Consider the following 20,618-nt stretch of genomic DNA (forward strand, 5'->3'; position numbering starts at 1 on the left):
GCATAACTCTTATATGAAAACAATGAAATGGACAATCACCCTTCATCTTTGAGGTCATTCCCCGAGCAGCAGATGTCCATAACGCTGACGTTCTGGACAGCTGGCCTAGGTTAGAACTCCATCTACACTGCTGAATGCAGTGGTTCTCAAACTGTGGTTCTGGGCCCAAGGGCGGCGGCAGCTGTCCAAGATGGGCTCAGTTTAACGAATGTTTGCACACTGAAAGGGCAGAATACTGCATCATGACCAATATACACAGAGTAACGCTCACCCTCTCACTTTCTTCCCATGGTAATGGGAATGAACAAATATTTGGCTGGTCCCGGGCCAAAAGTCAAGAGAAGGTTTGGGAACGCCACAGCTTAGCAGATGTCAGTACCCTTCTGCTCCCAAGACCACCGGATGAGGAGGTTGCAGAATCCAAGTCATCACACACACACACACACACACACACACACACACACACACACACACACACACACACACACACACACACACACACAAAGAACTCCTTCCAGCCACTTCTTGGAGGCGCCGTTACACATTACTCCTCCAGGAATCTTTAGTGGGCGCGTTTATCTACAGGGATTTGCAGCAAATGCAGATGGGCCTAAGTGTCCTTAAGGAGCATGTAGGGGGAGGGTACTATGGCATCATGCTCAAGCTTTCCTACAATCAGACTGCAGGCCCTGTGGGACCAAATCGCACAGGGAAGGACCTCATCATCATCAACATCCATCTTGTAGCTTACTACGCTTAAGACACACCTTAAGGGCCGATCATGGTTCCACTTTGACGCAAGGCAAGGGGTTTTACGGACCCATTACATCCGTTGGACCCTCCTTGGGTCCAACGCAAGGGCCTGACGTGCGCCTTCCAAAACGTTTTACTTTTCATCGAGGTGACACAGCAGCAAGGGCTGTGATTTGTCGGCCCACTAAAACCTGACGCAGGACCAAAACAGTTTCACAACTGCGTCGAAGCGTCTGCGTGGGCCTTGCGGTGCGTCGACGTGGAGCCATTATCAGCCTTTTAGCCTCTCGCTCCTGCGTTAACAGTCTCAGGCGCGGGTCGTGTAAAAACAAGCAAGGAGGAGGTTTTCAAAAAATGGCACCGGCGGCCAACATGTGCACCGATTAACCGTGAGCGAGGGTGGGGTTGATCCGGCAAAGGCTGGGCAGCCAAGACGCCCCGGGCTTAATTCCTTAAGAGGTGAACTGGATCAGGTCACTGGGGATAGGGGATGGGATGGGCATGTGTGGAGTCAGTGGGAGGTGTGGTAAACCACAGGTTTACCTAACGGATGCGTTCCACACAGGAAGAGCAGGAGTTACAAGAAGTGTGATACAACGTGATACGACATGGCCGAGTTGCCTGAAAGGAATTAATTTGTTTTGTGGTCCATTTCATATTATCGTGAGATTGTCTCTTAATTATATTGAATGATTGCAACATTATATTAAAAACATGATTGTGAAAGTCAAGAAACCTTTTGTCCCAATATCCCGTCGCACGCACACACACACACGGTATCCTTCCCTTCAGGAAGTCTACTAATAATATGACATCCTAAAATGGCAAGCTCTCTGCCTACATCTCACATCCGCATCTCATGCACATCTCCCAAGTTCACCTTGCCCCCCTTCCCCCACTAACTCTTCCCAGTCAAATGCACAAACCTGGGCCATTCAGCGTTCCAATTTCACACTGTCGATTTCTGACGCAAAGTGCCAAAAATGGCTGCGTAGCGATGCCCTCGAAAGGGGGAGACGGGGGAGGGAGGGGGAAGGCCGTGTTTAATATCTTAACCATGAAATCTCCCCCCACCCCTACCAAAAGAAAATTACATTTTCCTGAGCAATGCCACGACTGAATGATGGACGGGAACACAGCCGCTGTGTTAAAACACGGACGGCATAGACTTGGATTTTGTGTCTGGGATGTATGGATGGAGGGGAGGAGAACACACACACAGACACAAAGAGAGAGAGAGAGAGAGAGAGAGAGAGAGAGAGAGAGAGAGAGAGAGAGAGAGAGAGAGAGAGAGAGAGAGAGAGAGAGAGATGAGGCTGCAAAGAGAAGGAGGGATAAGGCTGCAGAGAGAGGAGAGGAGAGAGAGAGAGAAGGAGAGATGAGGCTGCAGAGTGAGAAGGAGAGAGTGCAAGGGTGAAGGAGATACAGAGGGATGAGAAAGAGTAGGAGTGGGAAGGAGAGATGTAAAGATGGAGGGCGGGAGGAGAGAGGGAGACAGCAGAGAGAGAGAGAGAGAGAGAAAGAGAGAGACAGAGAGAGAGAGAGAGATAGTGAGGAGCAAGGGCAGGGAAAGGAGAGAAAAAAGAGGAGCGGAGAAAGAGAGACGGAGGACCGAAGTTCTGGATGAAGGTTGCTGATAAAACAACATGGATGCATGGCGGGTACTGTGCAGCGCGCTAATTATAGAGCTATACTGCAGGCCTTCTCTCGGCCAGACCGCTACCATGGCAACCCCGGACCCCCAGGAAGCTGTGTGGAGGCTTGGGAGCGAGAGAGAGAGAGAGAGAGAGAGAGAGACGGATGGGAGAGAGGGAGGGAGAAGGAGGGAAGGGATGAGATCATTTCTGTATTTGTGTGTATAATTAGGATCTCAAGAAGGTAGGTGATTGAAAGGAGAAAATAACTTTTCTCCCAGTAATACTATGAGCCGTTGCTTATGGGGGGGGCTATCAACCTGTACATAACAGCTTCTGTATCAGAGGAGAAACAAAATGTCGCCGGGACGCCACCTTTTACAAGGACTGGCCCATTTTTCCCCATTGTTTATTTTGTGTGTCATTATAGTCCATTTTTTTAGGCTGATATTCTCAAAGAGCTTGCCTTGCACACATCGATCGTATTACAAATGTGCGCTACGACAGAGACGGCCCCGTTTCATCTCTGAAATCAAGTGCGTAAAACCATAACCATTCCTGGTAAAAGAGCCTCTTAATGGGCACGGTATATATTTTACGTTATATTGATGGTAGTGCTGCGGTGTGGGAGATTAGATTCTTTCTGTCCCTGTTTGTTTACAAGACCGGTCGATAGGGCCGTTTCAATTTCATTACCTTTTCTCTTTACAATTTGCTCTGTCCTTTCGTTGAGTGTAGGCTTACCTTCGAAGGCAAACGACTGCGTTTTTCTGCACTTGTGACGAGACGTTACCATTTTTAGCATGACTTGACATTTATATCGGACAGAATATCTGAACTACTGGTCTCATCAACTGAACACATATTTGCTTAGTGCTTGAATTCCAACGCAGTTAAAATAACAGCGCTAGCGCAACGTCTTCACTCCATTCACCGAAATTGCTGCATTACAAAAGGCAAGAATAGGAAGTAGGTCTGATCACATTAAACCATAATAGACTTCCTAACCGTGCAGAACCTCTACAGAAAGTCCCCTGTGATTAGGGCTTGTTTAAGAGGTCCTTTGTCTGCAGTGTCCGTGGCTAGGCCCCAAACAGGGCTGTGGTGTAGGCTGATGAGCAGTTGCTTGCCTCATTACATGAGTCAACACTGGTAAATGGGATTGGCTGGTTGGTTCCCAAGTTCAAGTCAGTTGAGGACTAGGTCTCCAGAATGTCTCTCACGGTCGTCGTCGTCGTACACACACACAGCGGACCAACAGCATGGGCCTAGAGCCGCTTATGACGCCTTGGGCTACTGTTCGACTGGGGTGGGCGTGTGTTCCAATGAGAGCCAAAAAGCACACCCACAGATGATTCAGCATGTAGTCACCTTGACCTCTGAAGCAAGGGGAGTGTTTGTGTTTGAGTGAATGAAAGGGTGAACTGAGCATATCTGTTGGCGATGGTTCTTCCTGTGATGGATGCAGTGTGTGTGTGTGTGTGTGTGTGTGTGTGTGTGTGTGTGTGTGTGTGTGTGTGTGTGTGTGTGTGTGTGTGTGTGTGTGTGTGTGTGTGTCCGAGCCAGCCTTCTTAATGCTTTTCGCTGTGACTGCCAGCTCAGCAGAACTGCGGCGGAGAGCAGTGGGAGGAGCTGATCTATGGCGCTAACCGCCGCCGCTCACGGCCAAGCTAAAACTGCCTCGCTCGCTCTCTCTCCGCCTTCGACGTGACAAACGATCCAGATCATTCCGATGGATATTAACGGTTCTGAGAGAGCGAGGAAGATGGCGTACAACAATTAGCCATTGCCCCTGCTCCCATATGTAATGCTTTGATACCTAAGGTGGGGCATTAGAGGAGGGGAGGGCTACAACGGTCTATTGATCAGGGCTCCGTAAGCATAGATCAGGTATTAAGGCTCCCTGAAACATGGGTGCCGCGATCGGGCGTCAGACAACGTTGGGCCTTCGGAGAACGTCTGTGGCCCTAGTTTGTGCGATGTCTCGCCCCGCAACGTTGGCACCAGTCAGTCCTTGTCTGCGGTTTTTCGGCCGATTCAGCATGCTTAACGGGGACGGAGGACGTCGGCGAGAGCAATCACTCGGATCGGCCGCTCAGCCGCAGCGAATCGATGCGCGGGTGGAAGAGAAACGGAGACGGGCCACGCAGCAAACGACTCTCGCACAAAAATAGATTGTCTCATTTTTTTCCCCCAACACAGTGACAACGTTCTGGTTCAAACGTTACCCGACGGATCGCTGGGCGGAAGAATCGGTCAGGGGAAATGGGAGTGAGCGCGTACTGCGTGATGATGGAGCAGTATTGAAACACGGAACAGACAGACGGACCGGAGGGGGGGGGGATTACACTGCCTAAAAGGGTCATAGGTCAACGACCGCGCAGTCGGACGTGAAGAGATAGGCAGTGATAACAGCGTGTCGGACAGAGATACAGAGCTGGTGTTTGCGCGATCTCAGTTTTCCCGAGGGACTGTGTATACAACCACGGCATAACACATTGACAACTAAATAATCGAAAACCTAGTGAAACAATAATGACTACAAGGAATCGCAGCCCGTTTCGCTGTGGGGTGGGGGGTGAGGGATGGGGGATATATATATATCTTTTTTCTAAAAACGGATACTTAAGTCGTCTCTCACCTCCCCCTGTCACGAGGAAGCGTTTCGGATCCGGGGGGAGGGGGACCAACCGGGAGTCACTCGGCTTGAGGGGAGGGGGGGGGGGGGGGAATAGGATATGAGACACAGGAGGGATGAAAAGAGGTGTGGAAGGAAAATCGATTCAAACAGAAGAGATTCAAATCAACGGCGAGAGGATATCTTCACAATTGCGGCGGACGACAGACAGAGCACAAGAGCGTGCGAAGGCGAGAGCGGAAGAGGTCGAGAGAGAAAGAAGACACAGAAGGAAGTGAATGTCTGGCAGGAAGGCGGTGGATTAACTCCACTTCCTAACAGAGAAAGGACTGTGGCGGACTAGGGAAGGGTTGGCTGGCACAGGCTGCCGGCTAGCATCACGGCGTTAGCGTGTGCTAATGGTGGGGCGGGTGGCGGTGGAGGTTAGTTGGAGAGCAGCCTGTTACGCCCAGGGCCCCGAGACTGCAGTGTTGGTCTGTCCACACAAACAAGACTGGCTATCCAAGGACTGTGTCCCCGGAGGATGGGGGGGGTTGGGGACCAACACACACACACAAACAATCAAACACAAAGGCTGGCAACCCCACTCCTCGATCACACCCACCCACCCCCATGTCAAGGGAAGTGGTGTATTTAAAGCCCCTGCAGCCAGGGAAAGCTGTGTGTGTGTTTCAACTAAGGACAAGTGTCTAAACACGGAGATTGCATGGGGCGTTTTGGCAGCATCGCAATGAAACTACGGAGTTAATTATCAGTCATTGATCTGCAGATTTAATAAAGCCAATTAATCTCTACAATCATTTAATCTGAGAGAGCCTTGGTGGAAACAGTGCAAGAACCTTGAAAAGCAAAATAGCGTCAATAAAAAGGTGAAAGACAGCTACCCACCAAGATTGTCATGTTCCAAGGTTCAAAAGCTTTATTTGTCCAACATGTTGCCATATTAGAAAATTGAGATAATTATAAATTGTTTAGTGCCATCGACACGTCGAACAGCTATTCTTTGATTATTATACGTCTATTCTCACACACACACACACACACACACCTTATGTGGTGCATTTACAACTGAGTGTCCATAAATCAGGGTATGGGCAAAAAACAGACGAGATGGTTTTAGGACAGCAACACATCGAATAGACGTTTTGCCGGTAACTGTCACACGAAATAACTAACAGAGAGAGAGAGAGAGAGAGAGAGAGAGAGAGAGAGAGAGAGAGAGAGAGAGAGAGAGAGAGAGAGAGAGAGAGAGAGAGAGAGAGAGAGAGAGAGAGAGAGAGAGAGCGATGGGGCTGGGGTGAACAAAACAATCCTAACTACGCTGGTAGGTTGAAAGGCTTTCCGCTGGCTTCCCGGTTTCCCAGCCCTCGGTGGAATGCTGCAGTGCACCGCCGCCATCTTGCCTCAACCTCCCTGTTCTTCGCCCTCAACTCAAATATGTCGGGAATGGACCAACGTTTTTTTTTTTTTATATATATCAACGTTACCGTTGTACGATACCCATCTTCCGTTATACGTTTTCCGCGAAAAGTATAACGGTATATCGGGTGCGTTTTTTTAGGAGAAAAAATCAAAGAAAAGGTATTGTTTGATTTTCAGGGAGAAGAAAAACGTCGAAACACGCCCACTGCCTTAACTATGCCCCGGGGACACCGAAAATAGACGACGCGGTGTGGAGCCGGACAATGGGTCAAATAACAGTTTAACACAACAAGGGAGCTCAAACACGTACACCACGACTAGCTACGAAAACATAGGCATAGGTGAAAACGGGATTAATTATAATTTGCCCGAAACATGGGCTCTGCGACCATGAAGTACCACCACCGCATACGTGGTCCCGATAAAGCGCAGCATGAGCAGGCAATACTGGACCAGCTCGCGCTGTCAACACGCGCCGCCGTTACCAGTCCGCGAGACCGCGTTTAATCCGTTACACAAAAACACCATAATAACTCTCCGCTGTCATCATGTGACCCCCATACTGCAGTCATTTCCCCTCCTATAGCGGGGGAACAGTCCCGATTCCCGACTCAATCTGCAGCTCCACCACGGGAGACCCACAGTGATGTGACGGGGGAGATGAGACCCTGCACCGGGGGTTTTATCCACCATAAGTCCCATTTTTGTGTTACCGTCTCCTTACCTCCAGAGCCAGAGCAGAAGTCGTCAGAGCCAGCAGCAGTAACGCTACGCGGTCGCCCATTGCTGGTGGTCTTGTCGGGGGGGCCAAAACACGTCCTTAGCTGGGGTGTTTATACGTGTGTGTGTGTGTGTCGGTTCGTTGTGGATGTGTCGGTGTGTGCTGCCTGTGCTGACAGTTGCCGCTCGTCTCTCGTCGTCGTTTGATGGCGAACGATTCCGAGGGTTTCCCAGCTGCTCGCTCCCGGGATCACCTGACCTGAGACGGGAGAACGGAGTGGAAGAGGGCGCGCATGCGCAGACGCACGCGGGCGCGCGCACACACACACTGACACACAATTGCGCTGTGATTTTTTTTAGGGAGAAAAAAATGATTGATTCAACTTTTATTATTTCAAATTAATTTTAACATGATTTATTATTTATGTACACAGATATAGAAACAGCACAAATAGACTACAATTTTTTTAAATTAAAACTGTATGCAGTCCAATGTCCTCTGGGATGAAGGATCACAGATCACATTCACACAGGAGTCCAAAATCCCATCTCTACGACTTTGTTGGGGGGTAAATACAAGAAACCATTCAAAGTATTACATAAGTCAGGTGGATGACTCCACGTTTCAGCCACAGCTCCACAACACTGTTTTCAAGTAAGACATACCCAGGTCAACGATTCAGTATCAACCGCCGAGTCTTCAACATTGACACTATCGGAAAAAACAGATATACACTTTAAAATCATGTGTCACACATGAAGTTCCGCCGTGGTGCGCGAGATTACAGCAGATGACCTTTGACCTTCCTGCGACCCAAACAGAGTCCCGTGTGCAATAAAACATTCTTAAATCGTCAAAAACTCTCGACCAGAAAGGACAGGTACCAAACCGGGGTTCCGCTCTGCAGATGTCTGTCGCCCAGAGCATCATTGAGTAGAACTCCGATCTCTGCGCCATCGGACAGCAACGTTTTTCGGGGGTGCGTTTGACGGGGGGGGGGGGGAGATGCTAGCGGCTGTTGGCCCAGCAACACAAACTAGACTAGCCGGGTCGGCTGAGCAACGCTGACTACCCCTACCACCCTAACCCAGCCAGGCTGGGTTAGGGTGGTAGGGGTAGTCAGCGTTGCTTTGGGCAAATATGCAAAGGGGCATGTCACGTTCACATTCTTTTAGGGAACGAGATGCACACACATCTACCCAAAAATAATACAAAACAAGAAGGACGTCCTAACACACAAACACCCCGCTCAGTGATCCAGTGTCAAAATGTCCGCCGGGGGGGTTAGTCTGGGCTGGCAGCGGCTTGGTGGGTTCACTTCAGGGCACAGCCGGGATAAGGGGGTGGGGGGGAGTAGTTGTCGGGCCGGGCCGGCGTTGGGGTATAGGGGGGCGGGCGCGGGGAGGGAGGGTACATCTCGTAGTCGTAGGGGGGCGGGGGCCCTGGGAGACGGGGAGAGAGAAGAAGAGGACAGGTCAATAAGATGAGGGACTTCATTTTGTTACATTTTATGTTTCTTGGGCAAAAATGACAAACGTTTCGTTTTCATTATCCAGATTGCCCAATGTCACTGAATAATAATAAAAATAAATAATATAACATAATAATATAATAAAAACACTGGCTTCGTGGAGCGATAGCACATTCCAATAGGGCTTGCACATCAGAATGCATCATGGGAGTTTCTGTGGGTAATACTCTGCATTTTCTGATGCTCAGGGCGAGTTGTAGTAATGTCAACGTAAATATACCGTAATGTAGGCTAATCAAAACTTTGTTTTGCCACGTCTCCCATGAGAAATACTGTGCTGTTTTCGAACACAGCAATGTCTCCCCACAATGACTTAATAATTTCACCATTCATAACTAAACAATAACCAAGACGCCATTACTACCAAAAGCATTCCTACGCTCCTATACCTCAGAGATGAAGATGGTCATTGCTATGTAAAGTCACGACCTACAAACCCTATAGACCCTTTTCACAGAGGCGTCATCAAAGGACAAACACAGATGACACTCGTTAACACTAATTGAAGGTGTGCTAATTTTAAGTACCAGGGCCAGGGTAGTAGACTACACTAGATACCTGCATTTGTCCTAAGGTGACACCTCTGTAAAAATTATATTTTCTCAACTGATAGCCGGTCAACTTTCTTGTGAAAAAAAAATCTAATACATTTTTTTATTTATATATAAAACGTTATTTTTTTATGGACTGCTAGTTTATAAATGTTCAAGGGGAAGCGTCGCCAGCGTTTACATTTTCGCGTCTTGAGTGTAAGAGTAGCGCCCTCTGGTGGAGGAATTTACAAAGTGCTTACACTGGCAGGGCCGAACCCTTGACAAGGTCAATAGACTAATAAATGATAAACTCTCAACGTTCTGCAGTGTGCAATGTCGCCGAACATTCTCTCTGGGTTGCTCTTCATTTTTTACGTTGTGAACACAGTAGGATGCGACAACTGTCAAAAATACCTTAAAACAAAACTTCAAAAGGTCCAGAGGCCATAAAACCTTTCCATTAAATATCACATTACACAACTAACATGACGACATCAGATGTGTTTCCGGCACAACTGTGTTCAGCGGTGAACCACAGCACGGAAGTACGTTGCCTGTTTGCTAGCCAAACAAAACCTCCCTCATTGTGCCGCCCCTTTGTTGTTTAACGCGCTGTGTCAACAATGAGAGAGGAACCCAGTGGAATCGGCCGCGTATTATTCTATAGCCGGGTTAATGTACACGTGTCACGTCCGTACTCCATCACAGCTTTGAGCCCTTTGATTTCAGTTGGGTTGGGGGGGGGAGAGGAGGGGTATGCTAACTGTGACCGCCGCAGGTGAGGGTGTAGCATGCGGAATATTACACCCATCCATTCTTGAGAACACTCTTTGTTCCACCCACCTGCCTGCTAGCATGACGGCTAGGGTTTCACACATGCACGCAGATGCACGCACGTGTGCACGCACGCCTTCACTGACACACACACACACACACACACACACACACACACACACGTCTTTATTGGGCCAACACACACACACACACTAACACACACACGTCTTTATTTGGCCAACACACACACACACACACACACACACACACACACACACACACACGTCTTTATTGGGCCAACACACACACACACACTAACACACACACGGCTTTATTTGGCCAACACACACACACACACACACACACACACACACTAACACACACACGTCTTTATTTGGCCAACACACACACACACACACACACCTTCACCTTCACTCACGCACACACAAATACACGTACAGACACATGTATATGCATAAGTGTGGGTGTGCGTGTGAGGTGTGTAGATGCGTGAGTTTGTGGGTGTGAGGGAGTAAGTGTGTGCGTGCGTGCGTGCGTGAGTGAGTGAGTGAGTGAGTGAGTGAGTGAGTGAGTGAGTGAGTGAGTGAGTGAGTGAGTGGGTGAGTGAGTGAGTGAGTGTGGGTACCTGGGTAACCCTGGGTCACGCTGTTGATGTAGGAGGTCCGGAACACGTCGACGCGCGCTCCGCGTCCGTTCTTCATGCACATGCACACGCACAGGACCAACGCCGCCATGGCGCCCATGAGGAACACCACGCCAAACACGATGCCCGAGATCGCCGTGCCCCTGCAACGTGCACACACACACACACACACACACACACACACACACACACACACACACACACACACACACACACACACACACACAAACACACACACACACACACCTGTTTATAAGGCAAATTATTATAAACTCATTTCCACTTGAAATTGTTAGGCTTGCAATGATTGGAATGGATCGCACACACACACACACACGCTTGCACAAAAACACACACACGCAGACACACACAGTCCTGCTTGTTTATGATGCTAAAGGTTGAGTAAATTATTGAAAATACATAAAACAAATAGATTCCACATTAATAGAATTATAGCAATTGTCAAGCGGAGGGTGTGCATGGAAAGATTACGCACACACCCTCCACACACACACACACACACACACACACACACACACACACACAAACACACACACACACAAATAAACACATTTATTTATGATCTATAATAATGCACATATTGTTATCAACTCAAAACAGAGACACACACATAAAAAATAATACACCATTCAGAATCCAATAAACAGGCAAAGGGACACATAAACACACACACACACACACACACACACGCACACACACACACACGCACACACACGCACACAAACCCAAGCAAGGTGGCCATCTCAGACGTATAACATGGGGAGATTGATTGTGGGCTGCCATGGCGACCGAAGAGGTGAGGAATGATTAAATTGCCAAAGCGGCACAGGAACATATGATTCATAAATAGCAGGAGTATGGTGTCCAGGCTTGAGAACGGTTGTGTGAGAGAGAGCGAGAGAGAGAGAGAGAGAGAGAGAGAGAGAGAGAGAGAGATTTCTCATTAAAGCAAGAAACTTTTAACCAAGGGGACTTACACAATAAGATACATGACATAGAGATGGAGGTGGGGGGGGGGGGTTCAAGTGTCCTGTTCAAGGAGGCTTACAGGTTGGCTACGTGCACATAAGCGATCAAACCTAGTGCCTTTCAGCTGAGAGTGAGAAATCCTAATCCTAAAACTATCTAAGCCTGTGATAGGTACTGTTCAACACAAACTGATACCTGATCTCAACCAAAATAAGAGCGTGTATGCAGGTTTTCTTAAAGTGGGTAAACCCTGTTAAAAATAAAACAACTCCTTTCCCGCTGCTAGTAAGTCAAAAGGCTACATAAATGCTTTTAGGATTTTTCTATGACACAAACGTGCCTGAAAACCACTAGCAGTAGTTATTCTAGTAAACAGTAGAAATGTCAGTTAAAAACGTTAGGGCGGTTAATTCAGTTACTTATTCAGCCTCTTTCAAACTCAAAACGCTAATCGCTAATGTCCGGAACTTTGATTACGCGTCGTGTTATCGTATCGGAAAGAGGCCGAAATAGGCCCGTCTAAAATAGGCCCGGGGTGTCGTGTTTCCATCGCTGCACATCAGAGCTTGAGTTGATAAACACCCTTGACCGCGGCAGATTCATTCTCCCAGGACACAACGCAGATCGTAACCTCGCCCACCGAAGACAGAGGACAGATGTTAGTGGGTGTCAGTGGGCTGTCTGTCCAGTTGGGAAGGGGGTTTGGACCACACAACCTTTTGAAGCCTGGGACTGGATCCTATGCTGCTAATGTTCATCTTGTTGCGGGGGGGGGGGGGGGGGGGGGGGGGGAGTGAAAGGGGGGGATGGCAGCTGCCTTATGCGGGTCAGCGCCTGGTCACAGGTCAAAGGTCACAAATGGAAAACGGGTTAGGCCGGTGGCCTCTTGGTTGGAACTGTGTTCCGGAAGGTCCGGACAGACGTCATCCCCGTAATGGGTTTACCAAGTCCAGAAACTGGGATTAACGTCGGGATGTCGTGGGAAGACGTAAACACATCTCATTATAATCATAGGATGTAATTAAGTTGCTTTTCTGTTTTACTGCATTAACAGCTGTGTTCAATTGTAGCTTGATTACTCAAAGCGAGACATGTGTTCACGTGTGTTCAGTTGAACACACTCAGTTTAACTGTTTCACTCAAACACAAACACACAGACACACGCAGTAACTAGCAATAAAAACTGGTTCCCAAAAAACTCACAAAAAAAATTTCTTTGAACAAAATTCAAGTGTCCGATAAACACTTTATATTTGCGTGCGCATGTGCTTGTGTGCTTGTGTGCCTATGTATGTGTGCACGTGTTCGTGCATGCGCATGCGTGCACGTGTACTTACGAGAGGACGTCACCCACATAGGCGTAGTAGGAACAACAGAAGGGAGGCGTGCCTTCACAGCAGTACTCCACGCAATCATCACACTTGGCCTCGCCAACGCCTGTAACACACACACAAACACACGCACACACACACACGCACACCTTTTTAGAGCTCATTAAACTGCTCCAGGACATTTTGGTTCGTAGGTACGACGCCAACATCGTCAACGGTGTGTACCCGTACAATTTACTGCCAATGTCTTGTAAAAAACCCTCTCTCTCTCTCTCGCTTTACACCACACCGAGTGACACAAAGTTGTGTTTATTATACCGGGCTCGCGGCAGAACAGTTGGCCAGCTTCACCACGGCAACCAGGCTGTCAACAGGTTCAATGCGGTGGCAGTTGCCTTGAGTGACTTTCAATATCGTTAAAAGCGAGACAAAGCGTCTTGCTTTATGTCTTGGGTAACACAAGACATAAAAGCACCTGTGTTACGCACATAGGTTGTGTTTTTCCCATCCGAATGCCAAGTTTTATGACTGAAACACCGAAAAGGCATTTTATCCATCCAAGCAATCCAACTAACAAGTATGTATGCCAACTGAACTAGCTACAGCCAACCTCTTCTACCAACCACTTGTGTTGGGTGAAGTTGTGCGACTGGTATCCCCTATGGACTGGTGCGGTGATACCACAACATAAATGTTTTATGTCTGACCAATTTGCACTGCACAGGTGAAATCAAAAGACTAATACAAACACCCTCTACTGTTTCAAAACTTCTATCACACGTTCTAGGAAGTATGCAGGAGTGATTTTTTTTTCTCAAAGGAGCTCATAGTTCAAAAAGGAAAGATAAAAAGGGCAAAGATGAAAGAAAATGCATTCAAAGATAATCTTTCAAAGACAATCTTTTTCTTTGTACACACACCACCGAAATTCCCTCTGGCGCGAAAAAACGCAAAATTGATCGTCTCTTATACAAATGTGCTCAAACGCCATTGGGCTCTCTCTCACACACACACACGCACACACACACACACACACACACACACACCTTTTTTTATTGTTATGTTAAAGGTCTCTTCTCGAAAACAACTTCCAGTTAAACCTGCAACGTTATAAAGAGATGAAGTAGAATCTAACGATACCTGAAGGCCTTCGAGAGCTTTGTTGTTCGGAACCATTTATCAATTAAATAATTAGAGATTTTCCTCAAATGACCCTCTACCGGGGGGTCATTATATCTTAGTTGTTAATAAAAACACCTTCCAGTAGAAACTGGAGCAGGAAGGAACCACAATGTGTACGATGAAATATGCATAAAAGACCCCAACGTGTCACAATGTCACGTAACAGCATTTGTCAGGATTTTTTGGAGCGGAATTGGGTCGGCTATCGAATTGCGCAACATACGTGTTAAAAAAATTCATTTGCAAGTGGCGGAAATAAGGGTTGTTTAAAAACAGTAGAAGCCCATAGTCCTTGTTTATCAGAGTGCATCATGGGATCTTTCGGTCTGTCTATATTGAGAGGGCAAAGCAGAGCTGTCATATTGTAAAATCCTAATTCACATCCCCAAAATCGTGACAAACACCTTTTACGATTATTGAATAAACAACGACTCAAAAAAAAGTCATGACCAAAAACCAAATGCTAGCATTCCGACGCTCCTATGCTATGTTTGCAAACTAGAGGCTAACCAAACTGATTCTACTCTCTCGTTCGTCTCGTTCGTTCTCAGACTCCACTCCTCCCGGACCCACTAGTCGCTGACTCGCTGTTCGTTCACTGACTGTGAGAGAAGAGGGAAAAGGCTCAGTGAGCGAGCGTACGATAATACGATTCGATATCAGTGAAATGATAAATGCATGCTGTCTTTGTACTTTCTGTGTCGTGCCAGATTAATCAAATATTTGAATGTCTCGTCTGTCTCATTCTTTCATGGTTCGTTCTCCAACCGGGACTCCCACCATCATTGCTAAATCAAATATATTATCTTGCTGATATGTTAAACATCCGATAATCAACTACACCCCCACCCCCCCCCCCACCCCCAATCCCGCTGCGTTTGGTTAAAGTTGTAATATTGATTGATGACCGACATCCACGATCGTTTGAGAATGAGAACGAGGGATGAGCTGAGTCTGACTGAGTCAGCTGAGAACCGTGCATTCCACGATTCGATTCACCGGAAACGAGACTGAACGAACGAATGAAAGAACGAACGAACAAACGATTCTGAACGACTCTTCTTGGCGAACTGACCTACGCGAACTGAATCAAGGAAAAGACTAATCACTACTGGAGGCCGTCGCTGCGATATGACGTCATGTCATAGGCGCCGCCCCGAAGGGCTACTGTCAATCAATCAATCAATCAATCAATCAATCAATATCCTTCATTTAACCAGGTAAAAAATAATTGAGATTAAAATCTATTTTCCAAGAATGACCTGGCCAAGACGACTTGGCTCATGCTAATCGAGTTCTGCTCATTTAAAAAAGGTGGCCTCTGGAGTGAGACATTTCGCGCCAACGCCTGCAAGGATGCATGACATATATCACGACATATATTTGCATCTGATTTGCAATGGGGTTCGATGGCCACACGGACGGACGGAACCCACGATCAACTGCGTGACTGCGCGTGCGCGCGTTTGCTCGCGCGTGGAATTAACACGGTCGCGCGTCTCCCGAGATGTGGAGGTCGTGCGTCTTCATCGGGGCTACGCGTTCAGGTGCCCTCGGTGTCCGGGGAGTTCTGCGAGTCTGGACCTGCCGTGTGGACCCCATGATTGTGTTTCACTCTTTGAAAGAGACGGAGGACGGAGGGGACGTGTCCCCTCCAATATCGGAGACAGGCGCATTTATCCCACCTAAAAATTATACCGGATCTGTCAGGTTTCTGATATGTGTCCCCCCCAATGTTAAACTCATTCCTACGCCCCTGGCTGGGATAACTGGTGGACTTAAGAAGTTATAACTTTTGACGTGAACTTTTGGCTGTGTATGCGCGCGTGCGCGTGAGCGAGTGATAGCGCACGCGTGTATGAGTGCGCGTGGGTTTTTTTTGAGAGAGCCTGTGCGAGAGTGACTGCGCAATCGTGCGTGGCCGTGTGCACGTGCGAGCTGTTTGTGTGCGTGCGTGCGTGCACTTGTATGCGTGCGCATGTGCGTTTGTCAGGGGAAGGCTCTGCTCCATCTCAGCCATCACCGTTTAAACGTATTAACGACCTGGGCCCTACAGCTCAGGACAAAGAGGAACAGAAACCAACGGGTCTGTACGCGGACCCTTCACGAGAGTCAACACGGGCCGTCCAGGTGGGCTCTTGTCCCAGGTTTGGTGCCGTAGGGGAACATAAAAAGGCTCCCTATTCTGATGTTAATGCCTGGTCGGGGCAGCTGCTCAGTGGGTGGTCCCAGCCATGGGTCTCGCTTGCCCCTAGCCCCCCGGCTCCTGTCTTTCGATACCCGGGGCAGACAATGGCAGTGTGTCGGGTCTTCTCAAAAACCACCACCACCACCACCACCACCACCACCACCACCACCACCACCACCACCACCACCGACCCTGTAACATTCAGCCCCCATTCACCCACACACTAAACTCCGATTACCAGATCAATCTTGCCCCTATTATGGTGACACGGAGACAGAAAGAAAAAGCGTAAAACGTCCGTACTTCAACTTCCATTCAAGTCCAGTCGAAACCGGGGGTTGAGGTCGGCTATGTCCCGGTATGGGGTGTCTCCACTGAACCCCCCCAACCCCCGCGCCGGTGCGGATCAGCGGCTCCAAGGCGCTTCGCTAACCCATGAATAAAACATCAAGACTTGGGGATGAACGTGGACTGTTGTAACCCCTGTGAAATAATTCACGAGTGTGCCCGACAGTGCTTGGCTAAAGAGAGCACGAAGACCAGAATAGGAAGGGGAAACCAACTCACCGGAGAACAGAACGAGGAGCAGGGAGCCCAGGCTCAGCCAACTCCACCACCGGCTCTCCGCGCTCTCCATGGCGGGGTTATCTCTCCCCCTGGCCGGCCACCGACGCGCTATGATCCGCGTTGTTCATCCAGAAAAATTACCTTATCGAAAAACTCTTGCCGAATCCTTCGTCCAAACGAGTGGTTAGCAGGACGATATCTTGACGTGTAAAGACAAAAACACGAATAAAACCCCCTGTGGTTCACTTCTGAGACCTCCTCTCCACCCGGGACGTGGTCGTCACTCGGCGGACCTCAAAGTTGCCGTGAGACCCGTCGTGTGTTCCTTCGATGAGGCAAAGTGGGTTTCACGTTGGGTCTACGCCAAACATTCAAAAGCGAATATACACAACTTCTATGTTATTATTTAACACATGCAGTCGTTATGGTGATAGTGATATCTATTTCGCTTTCGAAGCCATGAGAGACTTCTAAAATGTTTAGCCGGGCCAACGTGGAACTAACTTTACCCGTCCCTGTTCGTCCACGTGTGTGTATCCGTGTTTCCGTGCCCCCTCCCTGGAGCCCAGCAGGCGGCCTCTTCCAGCAGTCTAGCGGGAGCGATTTAAATTCCCCCCGGTTCACGCTGCCCTCTCCCGGGACGGCTGTGGTTGAGGGTCCGAGGGTGAGAGGTACACGAGGGTGCGAGACAGAGAGGGAGGGGGAGGGAGAGAGGGAGAGTGACGGTGGGAGGAGAAAGAGAGAGGGGAGAGAGAAATAATTGAAAATTGAATTGAAAAAGAGAGGGGTGGGGGGAGAGAGAGAGAGAGAGAGAGAGAGAGAGAGAGAGAGAGAGAGAGAGAGAGAGAGAGAGAGAGGGATAAAGGGGAGAAAAAGAGGTTCTATACAATGTGGGACATTTTCCACCCTTAATAAGCAGCATCCAGTGAGCTTTTTTTTTTTAATCTCTGTTTTAGCTCCACAGACATTAATTTCCACAGCTCCTAGTCTAGGGCTGATCTCTCCTCCATACGGTCCACTCTATATGGTTGAATCACGACTCCCCTTCGGAGACAGAAGAGCCAGCGACCGTAATGAGGAACAAACACATTTCCCATTTCAAAACCAAAAAGGCACCCTGTGGTTTTTCTGAATGATTTGTAGTGTTAGCCTGTGCGCGCGCTATTTTCAAACAGCCTGCTTCGACCTCATCCGTGTAGGCCTACTTGTAGATGATTTACATGGTGTTCATGCAACAAGTAATATGTCGTCGTCTACAGTGGCCCTCCGACATTGCAGCTCAATTAAACCTGTGATATTCACAGGCTGTTGCCCCACTTTTCAATTGTAACCTCTGGGCTGGTTATGATATAACGCTAACATCGGAATCTTACATTTATGAAACAAAACACCGAAGCGTAGCAGCTTAAAAAACTATTGGGACTAGGGTACGACATTAAGATCCCGCTTTTTTGTGACGTTGGGTTGTGTGTTTAGAGATGGTCTGTCACAGCTAACGGGCTGTTCCATTCTTATATTATAGGGGTGTTATAAACATAACAGCATAAAGCTAGCGATGTATCTTTGTAAGCAAAATCGTCTGATGTTGCTTGTCGAAAACATTCCCCAAATATGCGGTTTTATAAGACAGAAAGTGCTGCAGCGCCATCAACAAGTTTCTTTAAACTTGGCTTCTTCTAAACTACAACTCTGGTTTACGTTTCAATCACTTCATTTTCCTTTACCGTGTTCATGCTTGAAATGAGTGCATGGACTCTGTGAGTAGACACCCACATCAGTAATTGACGCACAACGTGCTCCCTTGCGTTGTGGTTGGACATCATTAACAGAGCCGGTCCTGTTGTTCGGCTGGCGGCCGGATCGACCAATCAGAGTCCAACAAGGAACCACATGACCTACGTGATAGAAGAAAGACGGATGGTTAGTCCAACATCTCCCAAGTACAGCTTCCCAGGGCTGCCGTGGTTCTGTCACGAACCTTCTGGCCTGTCAGTTGAACTCAACCCACAACACAATTACAATAGTTTGTGGGGAGGATGAGCCCAATTACATTGAGAAACGATTAAACACTTTTTGATCGACGCCTTCGACTGTTTTGTGTCGTGTAGCCTGGAGTTCATTTGGATACACCGCACCAAGGGATTCATAAACAACCCCCAAACTAACCCCCTCAAAAGGCCTCAAGATAATCTAATGTTATTGACGGTTCTTGAACGTGTTTACAGTACGCCATGATTTACCAACTGCCATCCAAAGTATTTTTTCTTGTTTTATTGTTTTCACGTAACAACCGTGTTTCGTTTGCTTATCGTAAAAAGGTAAATTCCCCCTCAAAGAAGTGAAACCTAAACATTTGTAAGATATCACATATTCAAGAGCTGTGTAATGCTAAACAATACACACACCACCAAGTGTGTGTGAAGCAGATCACATAAAAACAACATATGTCCCAGACCATAATAATAAGACTTGGCACTAAAGGAGTTAGGAGTGTGTGCGTGTGTGTGTGTGTGTGTGTGTGTGTGTGTGTGTGTGTGTGTGTGTGTGTGTGGGGGGGGGGGGGGGGGGGGGGGGGGGGGGGGGGGGCAACACTGCTGAGCAGAAGACGCTACTTGGTCTCTCCGGGTGGTCCACCACAGAGAGACTAATCATTCATGATGGCTTCCAGATGAAGGTTACGGTTCCCCCGCAGTAAACCCAGGCATGCAGGTAAAACCACCCGGAGAACCAATAAAAAAATGAAGAAAGGTTTTTAAGTTAATGAAGACCTTATTTCTCGATATTCGTTTTCCGGAAACACTTCCACCGACCAACCAATCAAAAAAGGATTAAAGACACATCCCGGGTCTGCAACATTCGCTGGGGTAATTCGCAGAAACATGTCGCTCTTGAATAACAGACAGGGCCAATCTCCACCAGCCATAATTACAGCTTAATTACTTCCTTTGTGTGTCGGGGGGGGGGGCAAGTTTAGCCACCCAATGCCTCTGCATAATTCAGAGGGCAAACACATATATTATCTATTGTATATCTCTATGAACTGTATTAACCAGGACAACATTGTTTTTATAATGCACATCCGTGGGCTAAACCACAACATTTCTAAATCAGACTGAAGGGGAACTAACGCCACCTTGTGGACGGAACCATCAGGGCACTCCGGAACCGCAGGGCCCTGCGGAACCACCGTCTATCGCCCGCTGCAGCTTCAACCTCCGCAGGGAGTTCGACGTTTAGTGTGTCAGCCAAAGGCAGGCCTCTGTAATTGGAAAGAGATGCGCCGTCTTGCTTACCTCGACATGCCAGGGCTTGCACAGAGAAGGCAATCTCAGCCCGAGTCTAGTTGATTGGAAGGTTTGCGGTCTCCATAGGCACTTCCTCTCTCTGCCTGCACTAATGAAGCGGGCGATGCAGGAATGGGCCCTGATTGGTCGAATGGAAATCCCCTTGTACGGTGCCCTGATGGCTAAATGTATGTATCGTTTTAAGATGAGCTAAAATTAAGTTTAGTATTATTTGTTTCTTTATTAGTTAAGCTATATCCTTGACTCATTTTGAATTAAATTTAGATTTTGAAGATTTGATTTTGAAGTCAAACAGCAATCAGCAAGACACTTGAGTGAACAGGTCAATGTAATACTTTATTCATGTATTTAGGACCACACATATATATATATATATATATATAAT

The 20,618-nt window shown here is 47.9% G+C and overlaps 2 protein-coding genes across 2 annotated transcripts in view; both read right to left on the reverse strand.

Annotated features, from left to right (window-relative positions):
- Positions 1-7,391, reverse strand: part of appa (amyloid beta (A4) precursor protein a) — a 42,391-nt gene extending 35,000 nt beyond the window's left edge. The window contains exon 1 of the mRNA XM_079735245.1: positions 7,172-7,391. Coding sequence (XP_079591371.1) covers positions 7,172-7,231 — 60 coding nt within the window. The 5' untranslated portion in view covers positions 7,232-7,391. The remainder of the gene's footprint in view (positions 1-7,171) is intronic.
- Positions 7,392-8,482: 1,091 nt separating this feature from the next.
- Positions 8,483-16,998, reverse strand: cyyr1 (cysteine/tyrosine-rich 1; the record flags this gene model as incomplete). The annotated part of the gene is made up of 4 exons (XM_079735369.1): positions 8,483-8,610; positions 10,653-10,813; positions 12,998-13,097; positions 16,929-16,998. The coding sequence occupies 4 exons, from the start codon at positions 16,996-16,998 to the stop codon at positions 8,483-8,485; spliced, it is 459 nt and encodes a 152-aa protein (XP_079591495.1).
- Between the last annotated feature and the right edge of the window lie 3,620 nt (positions 16,999-20,618).

This window comes from Pollachius pollachius (assembly GCF_949987615.1).
Source record: "Pollachius pollachius genome assembly, chromosome: 4".
Lineage (NCBI taxonomy): Eukaryota > Metazoa > Chordata > Actinopteri > Gadiformes > Gadidae > Pollachius > Pollachius pollachius.